The sequence below is a fragment of the Bacillus rossius genome, chromosome 16 (assembly GCF_032445375.1).
Source record: "Bacillus rossius redtenbacheri isolate Brsri chromosome 16, Brsri_v3, whole genome shotgun sequence".
In the NCBI taxonomy this organism is placed as follows: Eukaryota; Metazoa; Arthropoda; class Insecta; order Phasmatodea; family Bacillidae; genus Bacillus; species Bacillus rossius.
This window is the reverse complement of record NC_086343.1, coordinates 31606013-31621453: the sequence shown is the minus strand read 5'-3', so window position 1 is coordinate 31621453 and position 15441 is coordinate 31606013. Positions and strand designations below refer to the sequence as shown.

Genomic DNA, 15441 nt, shown 5'->3' with positions numbered 1-15441 from the left:
TCTCTCTCCCTCTCTCTCCCCCTATCTGTCCCTCTTTCTCTCCATCCCTCTCTCCCTCTCTCATTTTTCCCACTCTCCATCCCTCTCTCTCTCCCTATCTCTCTCTCCCTCACTCTCTCTCCCTCACTCTCTCTCGTGGGATCGGCACGTTTCCAGAAGCCCGTCTGCCTAGAGTGGCTTAACTAGAATGCTAGAAACTACAGTCTATTTACGCACTTTCAGACGAAGAATTTAACTCGAGTAAACGAAGAGTTTATCGTGATTTCAAAATACTGAGTCTTCGTAGAAACAACGCCTTTTTTTCGACTTCCGAGGTGCGTGTTTCGTTCTAAACGGAAAAAAACACACTCATGGACAGAAGATGAGTGTTCTCTTGGTAGACATAACCAGTTTTGTTAATGTACCAAGAACGTTCTTTCGGAGTCATCTTCCAAGTGAGTGAACTCAGTGTCGGTAAATTTAAGAAGATCCGTGGATAATATGTAACCAGCGTTCTTTATAAATTGAAGTTTGAAAATATTTAATAATGTCGGACGCCATTGTTCTCGCAGCTTGGAGTCTTAAAACAGGGACTCTCCGAAATTCCTTAATTATTAACCTAGTAGTTCGTAGAACACCAAAATTCGTTCAATAAATTACTCAAATATTTACTATTAGTTTTGATGGATTACTGTCTTAGCTTCTGAACTTGCTCAATGCAAAAATACAAATTTAATTAAATATCACTCAATTTACCATAAAATGACAGGTTCAGGAAATAAAACAACAAAATTACAAACAATTTATTTATTAGTCTACATAAATTCTACACTCTACAGGAACACTGCTAAATTTAGCAGTCTAATAATCATTAGGTTCTTCATTGGTTTTAAATGACTAATTCTCACCTCCAAACATGTCACTAAAGACAGAGTCCAGCCAGATAGTTTTCCTGCATAGTCTTTTTTCTTCCTGACAGAGTTTCTCGAGACTGTATTTAATATAGTCGGAAATGTTAATGAGAGTATGCACTGTCTTGAATGAGCACTTCTTCACTTTGTCCTTAAATAGATATGGTTTCCCATATATACAGTCTAGACACAAATTATATTTTAAAGATCCATGAGGTGCTAATTCATCAGTCAACCGATTTGGTTTTGCTTGATATTACAAAGTACAAATGTCTTTTGACTCACAACGTGTATTCAGATAATAGTAGTATTTCAACATTCCATGAAATTTAGATTCATCCAAGTGAAATCTGGTATTATTTACCTGTAACTCACCGAGTACAGGTTTAATTTAAGATTTATCCCAGGAGTCATCGCTATCGGTTGTTGAATACCTATTTTTGTGCTTGTACGCATACGAGTTTTCATCCTAAACTGAGGAGTCGAAATGTCTGCAGGTAGTTCCGCAGTTGGGAAATTGCCTTTACCTTTACAGTTTTTCGCATGTCGTTTAAAACTATCATTGGGCATAAACCAAACATGGCACATGTCGCTGAGAAATTTCATACGAGAAGAATTCTTCATGAATTTTCTTCTCTCGTGTCGTCGTGTATTATGGAAAATGTGACAGACACATCGCAGTAGCTACAGGGATGTCTAGTTATGAAATCGACAATTCAGGCTCAAACCAGATGCTGATGTAACTGATGCAGTATCAATCCCCAGTGTTTTCTTAAGAGAATCAACCAACCGCCGCTGTAGCGAGAACTTTACTTTCTGCCGCGCAGCAGGACCTTCGCATGTCTTCAAGTATGTTTTCAACTTATCATTTTAAGGCAAATTGCTTGCGACACTTTTTGCAGCTGATCATTTTGCGAGAAAGATTATTAGGACTTTCTCTCTTCTCGTTTCGTCAAGCATGACTTGTTGTTCGAGGAAATCTTGTCACAGTAATACCATCTATGCTCGGTGGTTGTTGACGAATCACCAGCCATTGAAGTCTCCGTTGGCAACGGGAAGCCTTCTTTTCACAGACGAGAGAGCCAAACGCCCGATCGTGCATCTTCGTTTTTTTTTGTTCATTGTAAAAGGTTAAGTTATCTACATTATAAATACTTATAAAACATTGTGGACCGTTGATTCGGTTAGGATAGCTACGTTAAAGATACTGTGAAATCATGTAAACGGTTTCCTAGCCCTGGATAGCTACATATTAAAAAGTTATTTGCTAAGCAACCATAAAATGATTTTACAGTATTTTTAATGTAGCTATACTTACCTAATATAACCAACCATCCACAATGTTTTAAAGTATTTATAATGTAGCTAACCTATCCTAATCGACCGCCAAATTTAATGCCACGCCGGTTTATACAATGAGATGGAACGGGAAAAAAAAAGCGAGCATGAACTTCGGGGAACTTCGGGTGTGGCTCTATCGTCTGTGACAAGAAGGCTTCCTGTTGGCAACACTGTCATCGGAATCTGCGTCTTCGTTGGCGGGAAATCCGCTGTCTATGGTGCAACTTCCATCGAGTTCAGCGTTAAAGATGGTCAAGACGCAATCAGTTCTCAAGGGCAGCCAGTTACTGAACTTATGTGTCAGACGAGTCAAACAGGTCGATCCTTACGCCATCGTCGCCAGTAATATACTGAGAGTCGCGTCGTTTAAATCCTCGCTTACATACTCATGGTCGATGGAAGAATATCTTCCCCTAAACTTCAATACCAACGCTATGAAACTCTACCTAAATCAAAATCAGCATGTTACCAACGTGAAGTGATTTAATGCTGTATATATGTATGAGTTAAAATTATTTAAAAATATATATATTTTTAAGTTAACATACACCCGAGCCCTTATAAAGGCTTTAAAAGATACATTTCAATTATAGGGCACGTTTTAAATTTAAGTTAGTTATTATTACCTTCCTTTATCATGATTCCTTCCAGAAAGAAGTCGACTTCCATATGTATGCTAATAGTAACTCTAAAATGTACCCTGCTTAGACGATATTTTAGTGTTACATAATATATTGTCTGTTGCTAGAAAGTTAATAATGTGTAGTAATTCTGTAACTGCCTCTTATATTTAAAACTTTTTGGGCTGAAATAAGTTATTTTTAGTTGAAAGGATAAGAACTTGATTTATTTTAAATTTTATTTTTATCTTAACGAAAAAATCTTATACAAAATTTAGGAAACAATAATTGACGATGGCATTAGTTTTTATTGGGGACGCACAACAACGCCGAAATACCACAACGCCGAACGAACAATAACGCCGAAAACCATAATGCCGAATGCCAAATTGACTACAACGCCGACAGCTAGAAAACTGCTGTGTACCACAACGCCGAATTACCACAACGCCGAAATACATTAACGCCGAAAAATGTCATTGCAGGACTGCCACAAAGGTTAGGTTAGGTAAGGTTAGGTTAGGTTAGGCTAGGGTTAGGCCAGCCTAGGTTAGGTTAGGTTGTGGTATTTCGGCGTTAAAATACATTTAAGAAACACACACAAATTCATTCAGTTGTTTTTCGTTTTGCTCATGTGCCCCCCAACCCCCTCCCCCTTTTCGCAGCAGTAACATTTTTCGGCGTTACTGTATTTCAGCGTTGTGGTACACAGCAGTTTTCCAGCTGTCGGCGTTGCGGTCAATTTGGTATTCGGCGTTATTGTACGTTCGGCGTTGTGGTATTTCGGCGTTGTGGTAACGACCCGTTTTTATTCACTAGGTGACACACTTGGAGGAATGTCCGAGGGTAGGTACTGTACGTGACTTATGGGAAGATCCCTAAAAACGGGTGTGGTGGAGTTGGGGGGAGACCGGTACCTACCCGGAAACAAGGCGGGTGGGCGCCAGTTATCGCTTGTCGCGTGAGCAGTGTACAGTTCTGCGCGCAAACATTGTTTCTTGTTTTCAAGTTGAGGCGCAACGCGTGGTCCGCTAATATTTTTAATAAATTATATATATGTAATTTATAGGTAGTTATTTTATTAGTAATTATTAAACTCTACTATTTACGTAAATATATATATATTTAAATAGTAATAATAAACCTGATTTTAGCAATGGCTTCTACCGGGAAACAGAGAAAAGTTATACATAGTACGTAGAAAAATAACAGCTTCTTCAGAACGCGCTCAATTTTTAAACAATATGACGATTTTTTGACGAAATTGTTTTCAATAGCATGAAAATAGCAGCGCTCCGTGGTTTTGACGGCGCTCTTTCTAATCTTTTAGCAAAAAATAACGGTTTGTAACGTTGGTAGTAAATAATTATTCAGGTTTTCTTCTATAACATTCGTGTTTCGTGTAACTGGAAAATTCAACGTTGTGTACGAGGCGAGTAAATGTTTTCGCTCTCCATAGTAGCGCATATTCCCTTGTCTGTCTGACCTTGGGACGTCAGAGCTAGCCTCGGCTACCGCATTCATTCCAGGGATCTTCCCATCAGACATGGATAGTACCTGTGACCACCAGCAGGACCGTCTTGACGAGCGGCGGGTGGGCGGACACCTGGCAGCGGTACTCGCCCTGGTCGGCGGGCGCCAGGCCCGCGATGCGCAGGCGCCAGTTGCCCGGGTAGCGGAACAACACCTGCAGGCGGCCGTCGGCGCTGTACGACTGCCGCCCCACCGTCAAGAGGCGCAGCCGGCCGCCGTCCCGGTGCAGCCACGTCACCTGCAGACCATGCAGTGCACACGGCGGTAGAGTGCGCGCTGCTACTGCGCAGGCGCCAGTTGCCCGGGTAGCGGAACAACACCTGCAGGCGGCCGTCGGCGCTGTACGACTGCCGCCCCACCGTCAAGAGGCGCAGCCGGCCGCCGTCCCGGTGCAGCCACGTCACCTGCAGACCATGCAGTGCACACGGCGGTAGAGTGCGCGCTGCTACTGCGCAGGCGCCAGTTGCCCGGGTAGCGGAACAACACCTGCAGGCGGCCGTCGGCGCTGTACGACTGCCGCCCCACCGTCAGCAGGCGCAGCCGGCCGCCGTCCCGGTGCAGCCACGTCACCTGCAGACCATGCAGTGCACACGGCGGTAGAGTGCGCGCTACAGCTGCGCAGGCGCCAGTTGCCCGGGTAATTTGTGTTAAAAAGTAGCTTGGCTTCTCGGTTGTAGCCGTGCCGCTTTGGCGAATAATTCACCGACGTTTTCGTTCGACATTGCAGTCACCATCATCAGGGAGGAGTTACCTACAGTAGGTACTTAGGTACTTACCTCGGTAGGGAACTTCTCCCTGATGATGGTGAACTGCTATGTCGACCGAAACGTCGGTGAAATATTCGTCAAAGACACAGCTACATCCCAGAAGCCAAGCTACTTTTGACAATGCGAACATTATTAATTTGTGAAAATTTAAAATATGCGTTGTATCTAAAAAAAAATTTTTTCTGTAAGATATTTTTAGTCCAGATTTTTTTTAGATATAGAAAAACCATTCGACGTAATTACAAACTAGTTTGTACATTTTGGAGCACTCACCATGTCATAACATTTGAAAAATATCCTACCTAAAACGGGTGTCGTATAACTTTCAGAAGAGATTTACGGGTGTAATATTTTTTTATATATCAATATTATCTGAGAAAATTAATAACCAGCATTTTGACATATTTTATTTTATTAGCAAAAAACAAATACTTTCGCAAATTAATATCCTTCGGACATTACAGCATATATCAATGTATGAAAATATTGTTCTTGAGTAAACGTCCGCCTCAGACAGTGCGTCTCGCCGAATAATTACGTGAATTTTGAATGTTTCTAAAAACATTTTTTTTTTTTTCAAAAAAAAATCAGTCATTTAATTTGAGATTACACGTCTTACATGAAACATACATTCGGCAACTAAAAACTTGAAAGATATTCCAAAACATAATTTAAAAGTACTAACATAGCAGAAAATATTTTCTCATTTAGCAATATTATATAATAAAAAAATTATATTAAAAATGCCCGTCATCCAATAACTTAAGTCGCCCAAGTGTGGAAAACTTTTTAATTTACTGTTTCGCCGAATAAAGACGTGAATTTTAAATATTTCTAAAAACATCTTTAAAAAAAAGTCATTTAATTTTGGATTACACGTCTTGCATGAAACATACATTCGGCAACTAAAAACTTGAAAGATATTCCAAAGCATTATTTAAAAGTTCTTAAATAGCAGAAAATATTTTCTCTCATTTCGCAAAGTTGTATAGTAAAAAAAAATATCGTCACTCAAAAAAAAAAAGGTCTGGAATTGGCACATTTTAAAGGCGTAAAAAAAGTATATTTATTGGTTGGTGACAGTTCAGCCAACCACGTTCTCCCGGACATTACGTCCTCTCTGCTGGACACGAGTTGCCAACACAAGAATATCGAATGCCCTGTCACGTCTTTGTGTACTTTGTGTCCGAGTCTGTAATATTTATGGCATGCCTTGGAGTCGCCACGGATCTGCAGCCGACAAACTTTCTACCATTTTTTTTCTTTAATATCGACCTGACCGCCCTCCTGTTTCCGCTTCCCATTTTCACTTTCCAGGCTTTTTTCCTCTTTAGGGTTTTTTTCTTTCCTTTTACGTTCTAAAACTTGAAAAAGCCTCAGAAGAAAAGTGCCGAATGAACGCGCCTATAACTTTCGTGGGTACGAAAATCAACACACACACACACCACCGAAATCTTTAAAAGAAAAAAAATTGAGACGAAGATAAAAACAGATTAATTAAAAATATAATATTCTTTTCTTGAATAAAATTGCCAACCGCATTCTCTTAAATAACTAATATCAGAGACAATTAAAATAAAATTAATTTAACGTAAAAAAAATTCAATTATATATCATAAATTTGCACCAGCGTAATTTATTAAAACGAAATGTCAAGCATTTGTTCTAGGCTTCTCATGTTAAATAGTTGTTTAGAACTGCATAGATATTAAGACATGTAGCTAGTGTGCTAGCTTAGTAAACATGTGTTAACATTAAGGATCGATACTCACGTAATAAATTCCAACGACTGCAATATTTATATTAAAAAATCTAAAATGTATAGCCATGTTTTGTTTCTTCATAAAATACCTTCGCTAAAACGATAAAAAAAAAGACATTTTACTTAGGTTTATACATAAAGTACATGAAAGCAAGGTTTTTTTTAACTGTGATATTTCGGCCCGTTTAAAAATAAAAATAAAAATTGGATGGTTAAATTGTATGTTTATTTGGTTTGTAAAACCTGATTTGCTGTTACACAAACAAGGAAAATTAATTTCATTACAAAGAAAAAAAAAATAATTGAAATGAATTTGCGTTGTAAGCAGCAACATATGTGTTGTTGGAATTGAAGGGGGGGGGGGCATATTTTTAAGTAAACAGATACCTCAGTAAAGTGCACCACTATGAAGCAGTGACGCAAGCAATTGATTGGTTGGGTAAAGATGATTGACCGGAGAAAATCCCAATAGTTGTACGGCAACGTCTGTTGCTTTTCCAAACTCGTCAACATCCTGCCGGGAGTTCGAACGGGATCTCCTGGCGAATACTTGAGTCATCTGGCCGCTGTTGTTCAAAGGTGCGATTACTCGTTCTGGCCATCCTCGTATTACAACACCAACCCAGGATCGTTATCTCCAAGTGACGGCTCGGAGACGCACAACAACTGCCAGGGCTCTTTGGAATGACCTCTACAGAGCAACAGGGGTTCGTATTACCTTTGAATATATAAACTGTATAGAAGTCGCGAGTGGATAGGATTTACTTTACGTTTTTCAGAAGCGTATGATGAGCAGCTTGGGAACTTCACCGCTGCAGTACGCTGCCGTAACGCCCTGTAACGTCATAGTTGTTATTTACACGTTAGAGCGCAGCCCTGTCGCCCGCTGTCATTCCCCGCACCCCCCATCTATCATTCACTGTAGCTCAAGTTCGTTCAACAGGAGGGGGAAGGGGTATTTGAAGAGTTCGACACTTGTCCGCTAGGGACCACCACAAGTCGATGCCCTAGAGATGGTGGCGATTGCGGCGGTGAATTAACCAACTACCTCAAAACCGTATTAGAAATTTTAACCTGGGCTGGCGACTTCTATACAGTATATATATTCAAAGGTATTACAGACCAAACAGGGCCTAGAAGACTGCATGAAGTTGGTCTCCAGTCCAGAAGACCAATGAGAGCCTTTGCACTCAGCCAACAGAACCGAACTTATCGATGGAACTGGGCTCTTGCTCATCAAATTTGGACCATTGCCGAATGGGGTTATCTCATGTTTAACAACCAGACCATGATTTTTATTACTCGGATTATGAGGATCAGTATGACCGGCGCTCTCGCAAAGGTCTGTTCCGCTCGACCGACACTTTAGTCGAAGGCCGGTCCCTAGACACAAGGAGCCGAGCAGAAGACGAACAAAAACAACCGCCCGCAGAATGTAACTAGAGATGTTAAGGCCCGCGCCCGCCCGGGCACACACACGGTGCGCAGAGCTTCAGGAAAAACAACGCGATTTCAAAACTACTCAGGATATCCTAGTGGGGTCTGCTTACGAAAAGTATTCAAGAGTTCTCTGAGGGCCAAAAAGTTCTTTTTATTTCGGATTAAGTTTTTAAACTGTATTTTTAGAAGAGTTAAAGTGGCTTAAACGCGTGTTTTCAGAGTAATTTTTAGGCGTAAAACAACCGGTACAGATTCTTGAAAGCACTTAAGGGACTTGCATCACACCTATATCTTAATTTCTCGGCCATATAATGTTACGATCACCGCTCAAATTTCACAGTATTCCTGTGACGACGAGAAGACTGCGCGCCAGTCCAGAGGAGACACCGCGCTAGAAGCACCAGCGAGCGTCGCGCTTATCATCCCGCCTCACTAACACAGATACACTCCTTGGTTATTTTTTAACATCATAATTGTCCTACACGGCATGTGCGGCTAAAATAATTGTTTAGTCAACAACCCTTACTGCAAGGGGTAGAATAAACATGGATTGGAGGACAAAAATCAATCACGACACCCTTAGTAGGCAACACCATCAAATTCGTTTAATTTTTTTGTAAATTTTATAATTTTTATGTAAACCTTTTTTCTGAAACAATTTTTGATTAGACGAACTATTCTGCAAATGGTTTTAAAAAATGAGGGGTAGAATTAAAAATAAATCACAACTCCCTTAGTAGGTACACTATCAAATCCGTTCGAATTTTTTGTAAATCTTATAGTTTTATCCAAAACTTTTGTCGAAATAAATGTTTGATAAGAGAACCATTTTTGCAGGGGTTGAAAAAATTGAGGGGTAGAAAAGAAATTTTTTTATAATTTCTGTAATATGTACACTATTAAATCCATTCCGTTTCATTAAAAAATCATAAATTTTTATTACCAAAATTTGTCTAAAGTAATTTTTATACGACTAACCATTACTGCACGGGGTGGAATAAACAGGAGTTGAATGACGAAAAAATTCATAACACCCTTGGTAGGCACACTATCAAATTATTTCGAAATGTTTGTAAAAATTATAATTTTTATCTAAAACTTAAGTCTGAAATAATTTTTGATTAGATGAAACATTGCTGCAATTGGTTGAAAAAATGAGGAGTGGAATTAAAAAAAAAATTCTTAACTACCTTGGTAGATACACTATCAAATCCCGCACATATTGTTATAAATCTTATAATTTTTACCTAAAACTTTTGTCTAAAATAATTCTTGATAATACAAATCATTTCTGCAATGAGTTGAAAAAACGTGGTGTTGAAATAAGAAGATAAATAAAACTTCCCTACCATGTAATATATCTAATTAATATTTATTTTTGTTTAACTTTTTAAATATTTTTGAAAACTTTTGTCTAAAGTAAATCTTATATCACAAATCATTACTGTAAGGGGTGGAAGAAACAAGGGTTAAAAGACCACATATCATTACTTTTATTAATATATATACTATCAAATATTTGGTAAATTATTTTAAAATTCCTAAACTTTAATTAAAACGTATGTCTAAAACCATTTTCAATGAAACTAACTATTACCGTAAAAACAGGGGTAGAAATTAAAAAAATTAAAACTTTCTTAGTAACAAATTCGTTGGAATTTGTTAATAACCATCTTAATATTACCTTAAACCTTTGTTCAGGAATAAAAAATATACGTAAACGTAATAGTGCAAGTGATGAAAAATAGTGTTTGTAGGTCAAAAATAATTTCACAGCTTACTTAGTTGGCGTAATATGAAATTCGTTAAGACATTCAATGCTGGATGCATTTAAGTTATAAACATTAATATTATTTTAGCTGTATGTAATATGATAAAATGTAAAATCGAACTGTTTTCTAATATTAGCGAACATATAGGACGTTACGTAGGCTACATTTAGTTCTTAAAATGTTACAAGAGTTTATAGAAGTTTCCAAAATATTTTCAGAAGAATTAGCTGCTTCGAAATCTACCTACGCCTGTAGGCTGTGCCGAAAGGGAATTTTTTTATTTAGAAATTGTTTTTTAACTTATAATCACTGTAAAATATTTCCATTCTTAAAAATAATTTTTTTTGGAATAATTTTTTATGAAATATAAGTACATTTCATTTAGAGTTCATTCTTGCGTTCCCTATGAAGCCTCATAGCTGCTCTAGTAGATTGGCAGATTTGCACCTTACTTAATAAATATATAACTTGTGCGTCCAGCCACGGCACAATTCTTAGTTCTAAACGATGAGATATTAATACCAAGTTTACTTTTATAATTATAGTTTTCGCATGATTAAAAGTAATAGTTATCTTACAAAAATCGTTTATAAGTTCGTCTTATGTTAAGTAGAAATAAAACATTTCGTTATTTTGCGATTTAAAATAAACCTTTTTTCCTCCTTTTTTTCTTTCTTCAGAAATCTGGCCATCAATTTTTTTTTTATATCAGCAAGTACATTAAAGAGAAGAAAATAGGCACCTTAAATTATTTATAGTATCTATTTTATTGCAAAATAAATAATTTAGTTCTTGCCGAAGAAAATGTTTTATTTCAATAGGTATGAATTTAGAAAGTAAAGGTGTATTAAGCAAAAAGCGCCTTTAGCTTGAATATTTCTTTACAAGAATATTGTTCCGATTTATTGAGACGTAAATATTTTTTTTAAATGTTAAATTATTTTGATTTTAATTTGGAGAAAAATTAGATTTAACTTACTGCAAAACAAAGAATAACCTCATTTAGTTAATTTTATAACTCTTAAGGTTTGGAATTTATATTTAGACGAAATTTAAATATACATGATCGAAGTGCGTGTCTGACTTCACCATCGGAGATTTCCTCTGCGAATAATTTCTTGTTTTTCATTATTTTCTCTCGACTCGAATAATTCGTTTTTTTTTCCCCCTATACACGAACGTGCTCAGCAAATCTGATGCACCATATTCCCATCTAATCGCCCTCGTGTTTCCGAGTGAAGATATTAAAGTTTTCCGAACCCCGCGCCGGGAACGATCCGCCATTTACGACCTTGCCTACAGTAACGCATTTAGGTCCTTTTTATTTTTATTCTTTGGTATTAATCTCCCGCGGAACAAATGAAAGCGCGGAGTCGGTGGTTTTTGCGCGCTTGTTCTGATTTCCACCCCCTCCCCCCCCCCCCCCACTTTGCTTGCTCGCGCGGCAGAGAGAATACTGTAAAAGGGGGGAAAAGGGGGTTATAGGAAAAAAAAGAGGGGGGTGAATAAAATTCTAAACGATATTCGCGCTAGGCGGGGACATAGTTCCGCCCTTATTTATGACGCCGGGCGAGACTGTCCAAAGCCATAGCGGGACAGGGTGGCATTGCGGGTGGCATTATTGGCAGCAGGGGTGCGCTGGCGCGGAGCATGTCTGCCGCAAGAAGCATTTCCACGTCTCGTCCCAATGACGAACATGTTCATGACCATCCAACAATTGGATTTTTTTTGACGTCACAACGTCTAATAAATCGATGAACGCCGGTTGCATGCACGAAAAAGTGTCCCGTTGCGCACATTGTTCCGTTACGCTGTGTCCCGTTACGCTCATTGTGCGCTTGCGCCGCACCGACAGAAGTGAAAACTTTAAACTTTGTTTATAAATGTGTTTCTACGTCAAATGTACGTAAGAAAATATATCTGATTACTAGTATAATTTCAAGATTTATTCTTTTATTAATAAAAAAAGTAGCATCTGTCAGCGAGTGCAGTAATAATAGATTATGTTACACTAGACTAAAAAATTATGGTGATTAATATAATGATGATATATATTTTTTTACAGTTTATTTATATGAAAACTTGCTCATAATTATATTTAAACTTTATAGCTAAACGCAAGTTTTTAAAATTAATTACAAGTCATCTACAGGTGAAATGTTTCGTCGACTGTTTATAAAGTGAAGTGAAAAGTTTATGTGGTTTTCATTGCTTATTAAAACAACAATTTCGGAAATAAAGGTTATAATTATTCTTGCATTTGAAAAATCTGATTACTAGTATAATTTCAAGTATTTATTATTTTATTATTAAAATAAAAATGATTTAATTTTATTCAGAAAAATATGCAATAATTTCATCAATGTTTTGTTATGTCCGTAAACCGACTTTACAGAAAACCAATTTTTTTTGCAACAAAAAATCTTTCTTTTTTTTACGTTCAAAGCTACAGATACGACTTCTTCAAAGCGAAGTTTATAAATATATTAAATAATTTAAGTTATAAAGACCACACTGAAAAATTTTTTTGTTCGTAAAGAAACAGAATTATTCGTGTTATATTACAGATATTTGTAAATGTGTACATTTACATTAAAACAACTGTATCACTGCAAAATATTGTTTCGCATTAATACTGTGCTTGGATTCTAACACGGGTTTTATGCTTTGTGCTGTCCCAGTACCGCCAAAAGTTATTTGTAAACCGTTCCCTAAATAGCTACCAGTATTAACAGCATAAGCATTATAAAACAAAATTAATACATGATTATTAATTCCATAGTTTGAAAAAAATAAAAAATAAATTTTTAAATGAATCATCAAATAAAATATAAAATTATGCGCCAATTTTCATAAGAAATATTGAGTAATATCCGGAAAAACGTTCATATATGTAAAAATACCCATAGCCAAGTTACAATACTCTTTCTTGTAGTATTACAATCCATTTTTGGAAACTGGTATTTTAAAGGATTCTTTTATAAAAGTACAGAAAATGTTTCTTTTGCGTAAAGCTATAAAATGTTAACCATGTGAATACCCTAGTTCATTATTCTAATTTGCGGGAACGACTAAAACTAAAATAATACGTTTTGTGGAATTTGTTTTTTATTGACGTGACAACGTCTAATAAATCGATGAACGCCGGCTGTACGCACGAAAAAGTGTCCCGTTACGAACATTGTTCCGTTACGCTGTGTCCCGTTACGCTCATTGTACGCTTGCGCCGCACCGACAGAAATGAACATTTAAAACTTTGTTTATAAATGTGTAATATGAAATAATTTATACGTCAAATGTACGTAAGAAAATGAATCTGATTACTAGTATAATTTCAAGTATTTATTCTTTTATTATTAAAAAAAGTAGCATCTGTCGGCGAGTGCAGTAATAATAGGTAATGCGAGATATTTGATTACAGTTTATTTATATGAAAACTTGTTCATAATTATATTTAAACTTTATAGCTAAACGCCAGTTTTTTTAAATTAATTATAAGTCTTCAACACGTGAACTGTTTCGTCGACTGTTTATAAAGTGAAGTGAAAAGTTAATGTGGTTTTCATTGCTTATTACAACACAAATTCGGCAATAAATGTTAATTATTCTTGCATTTGAAAAATCTGATTACTAGTATAATTTCAAGTATTTATTATTTTATTATTAAAATTAAAATGATTAAATTTTATTCATAAAATTATGCAATCATTTCATCAATGTTTTGTTATGACGTCACGTTAAACTATCGTCCGTAAACCGACTTTACAGACAACCATTTTTTTTTTTTTTTTACTTGGCAAGAAAGCAGCGGAAATTTCACAGCCTCACGGTGTTCTTGAGAATCTGGCAGTCGCCGTCATCAGGGATAAGTTAACCTACTGAGTAGGTAACTTCTCCCTGATGATGGCGCGACTGCAAAATCGCCCGGAAAACGTCGGTGTAATTTATTATTCGCCAAGGACACGGCTAACAACCCCAAAAGCCGAGACACTATGAAAATGGTCCGTGAAAGCCTGCGAACGAAGATTAAAATTTATTATGTTGTGAAGGTAAGTTGACTGTACTTGTTTCAATCCGCCTGCACTTTTTCGCACACCAACTTCTCCAGTCGCGGGCGTCTGGCTGTAATGCGCACAGCGAAGCGGCTCGTGCAAAGCAGCCAGCCAGCTACGCATGTTTTCCGCGCCCATTCAATACCTCCCCCTCCCCCTGCATGCTCCAAGGGAACCTTTCCACTCATCACCCAGCGGCCAGCTACGAGCCGAGTGCTCCCGCCATGAATATTCATCACGTGACGCGCTGAAACCCGCACTATGGACTGACGCACCGCGGCTTTTAACCGCCGCGCCGAGAAGAAAAGTAGTTCGGCACTTAATTTAAATTACCACCTGCTTGCGCCACTCCACGAGGGCGCCGAAACTCTCTCGAAAACATTTTTATTTAAATCGTTTTTTAAAAAAAAATCTCTAGGTGGTACCTTATTATAAATATCCAGCTTCCATATTCGTATTAAAATTTGTTTTAACTTTTTTTTATTATTAAAAATTGAAATAATCTGAAAGTCAACTCGGTTACTTGAAATCAAACATTGAATAACATCAATTTTTTTAAGTGATAACGTATTATAAATCGATGAACGCCGCTTGCACGCACGAAAAATCATGACTCATTGTCACGTTCCGCCTGAGCCGAGCGTGCAAGAATCGGCCGACCACCGTGCGAGAAAATCTTCTATATTATCAAACAGGTTAAGGCGGGATTTTTAACTAATTGTTCGTGATTATATTTAAACAAATTATTTAAATTAAATTTGCGAAATCTGTTAATAATATTTGAAAATTAAAAAAGTATGCAATTTTTCATCAATTTTTTCTTAAGACGTTATCACGTAAAATTATCGTCCGTGAACCGACTTTACAGACAACCCCCCTCTTTTTAATAATAGGGGATTTTACAAAAATCTGTAGGTACTCTACAAGTTAATGTAGATTTTTTCAAGAATGTTATTCAAGAGTGAAACTATTTTTAAATATGAAATTAATTTGTCGGAATTCGCTACTTGAAATAAAATAAAAACTTTAATTAATAGTTGAAATAATGGTAGTATTATAATAAAATGGCATGAAAAGTACACTGTACAACTATTATAAACAGTATTCATGTTTTACTGAATTTTATTTTATTTTTTTTTCAGCATTACTTTTTAGAAGTTTGATAAAACATAATGATTGTTTTAAAACAGTATAATCCTTTAGAAGTATATATTAACAAGCGTACATTAACAATTTATTTAAAAAATCATTCAAACAATTAAAA

At 36.8% G+C, this 15441-nt stretch overlaps 1 protein-coding gene across 1 annotated transcript in view; it reads right to left on the bottom strand.

Annotated features, from left to right (window-relative positions):
• Window positions 1–15441, bottom strand: part of LOC134540354 (basement membrane-specific heparan sulfate proteoglycan core protein-like) — an 85769-nt gene that overhangs the window by 56999 nt on the left and 13329 nt on the right. Inside the window, exons 3-4 of the mRNA XM_063383028.1 lie at window positions 4797–4954; window positions 4409–4731 (exon numbers count right to left, since the gene is read on the bottom strand). Of these exons, the coding sequence (XP_063239098.1) occupies window positions 4409–4731; window positions 4797–4954 (481 nt within the window). The remainder of the gene's footprint in view (window positions 1–4408; window positions 4732–4796; window positions 4955–15441) is intronic.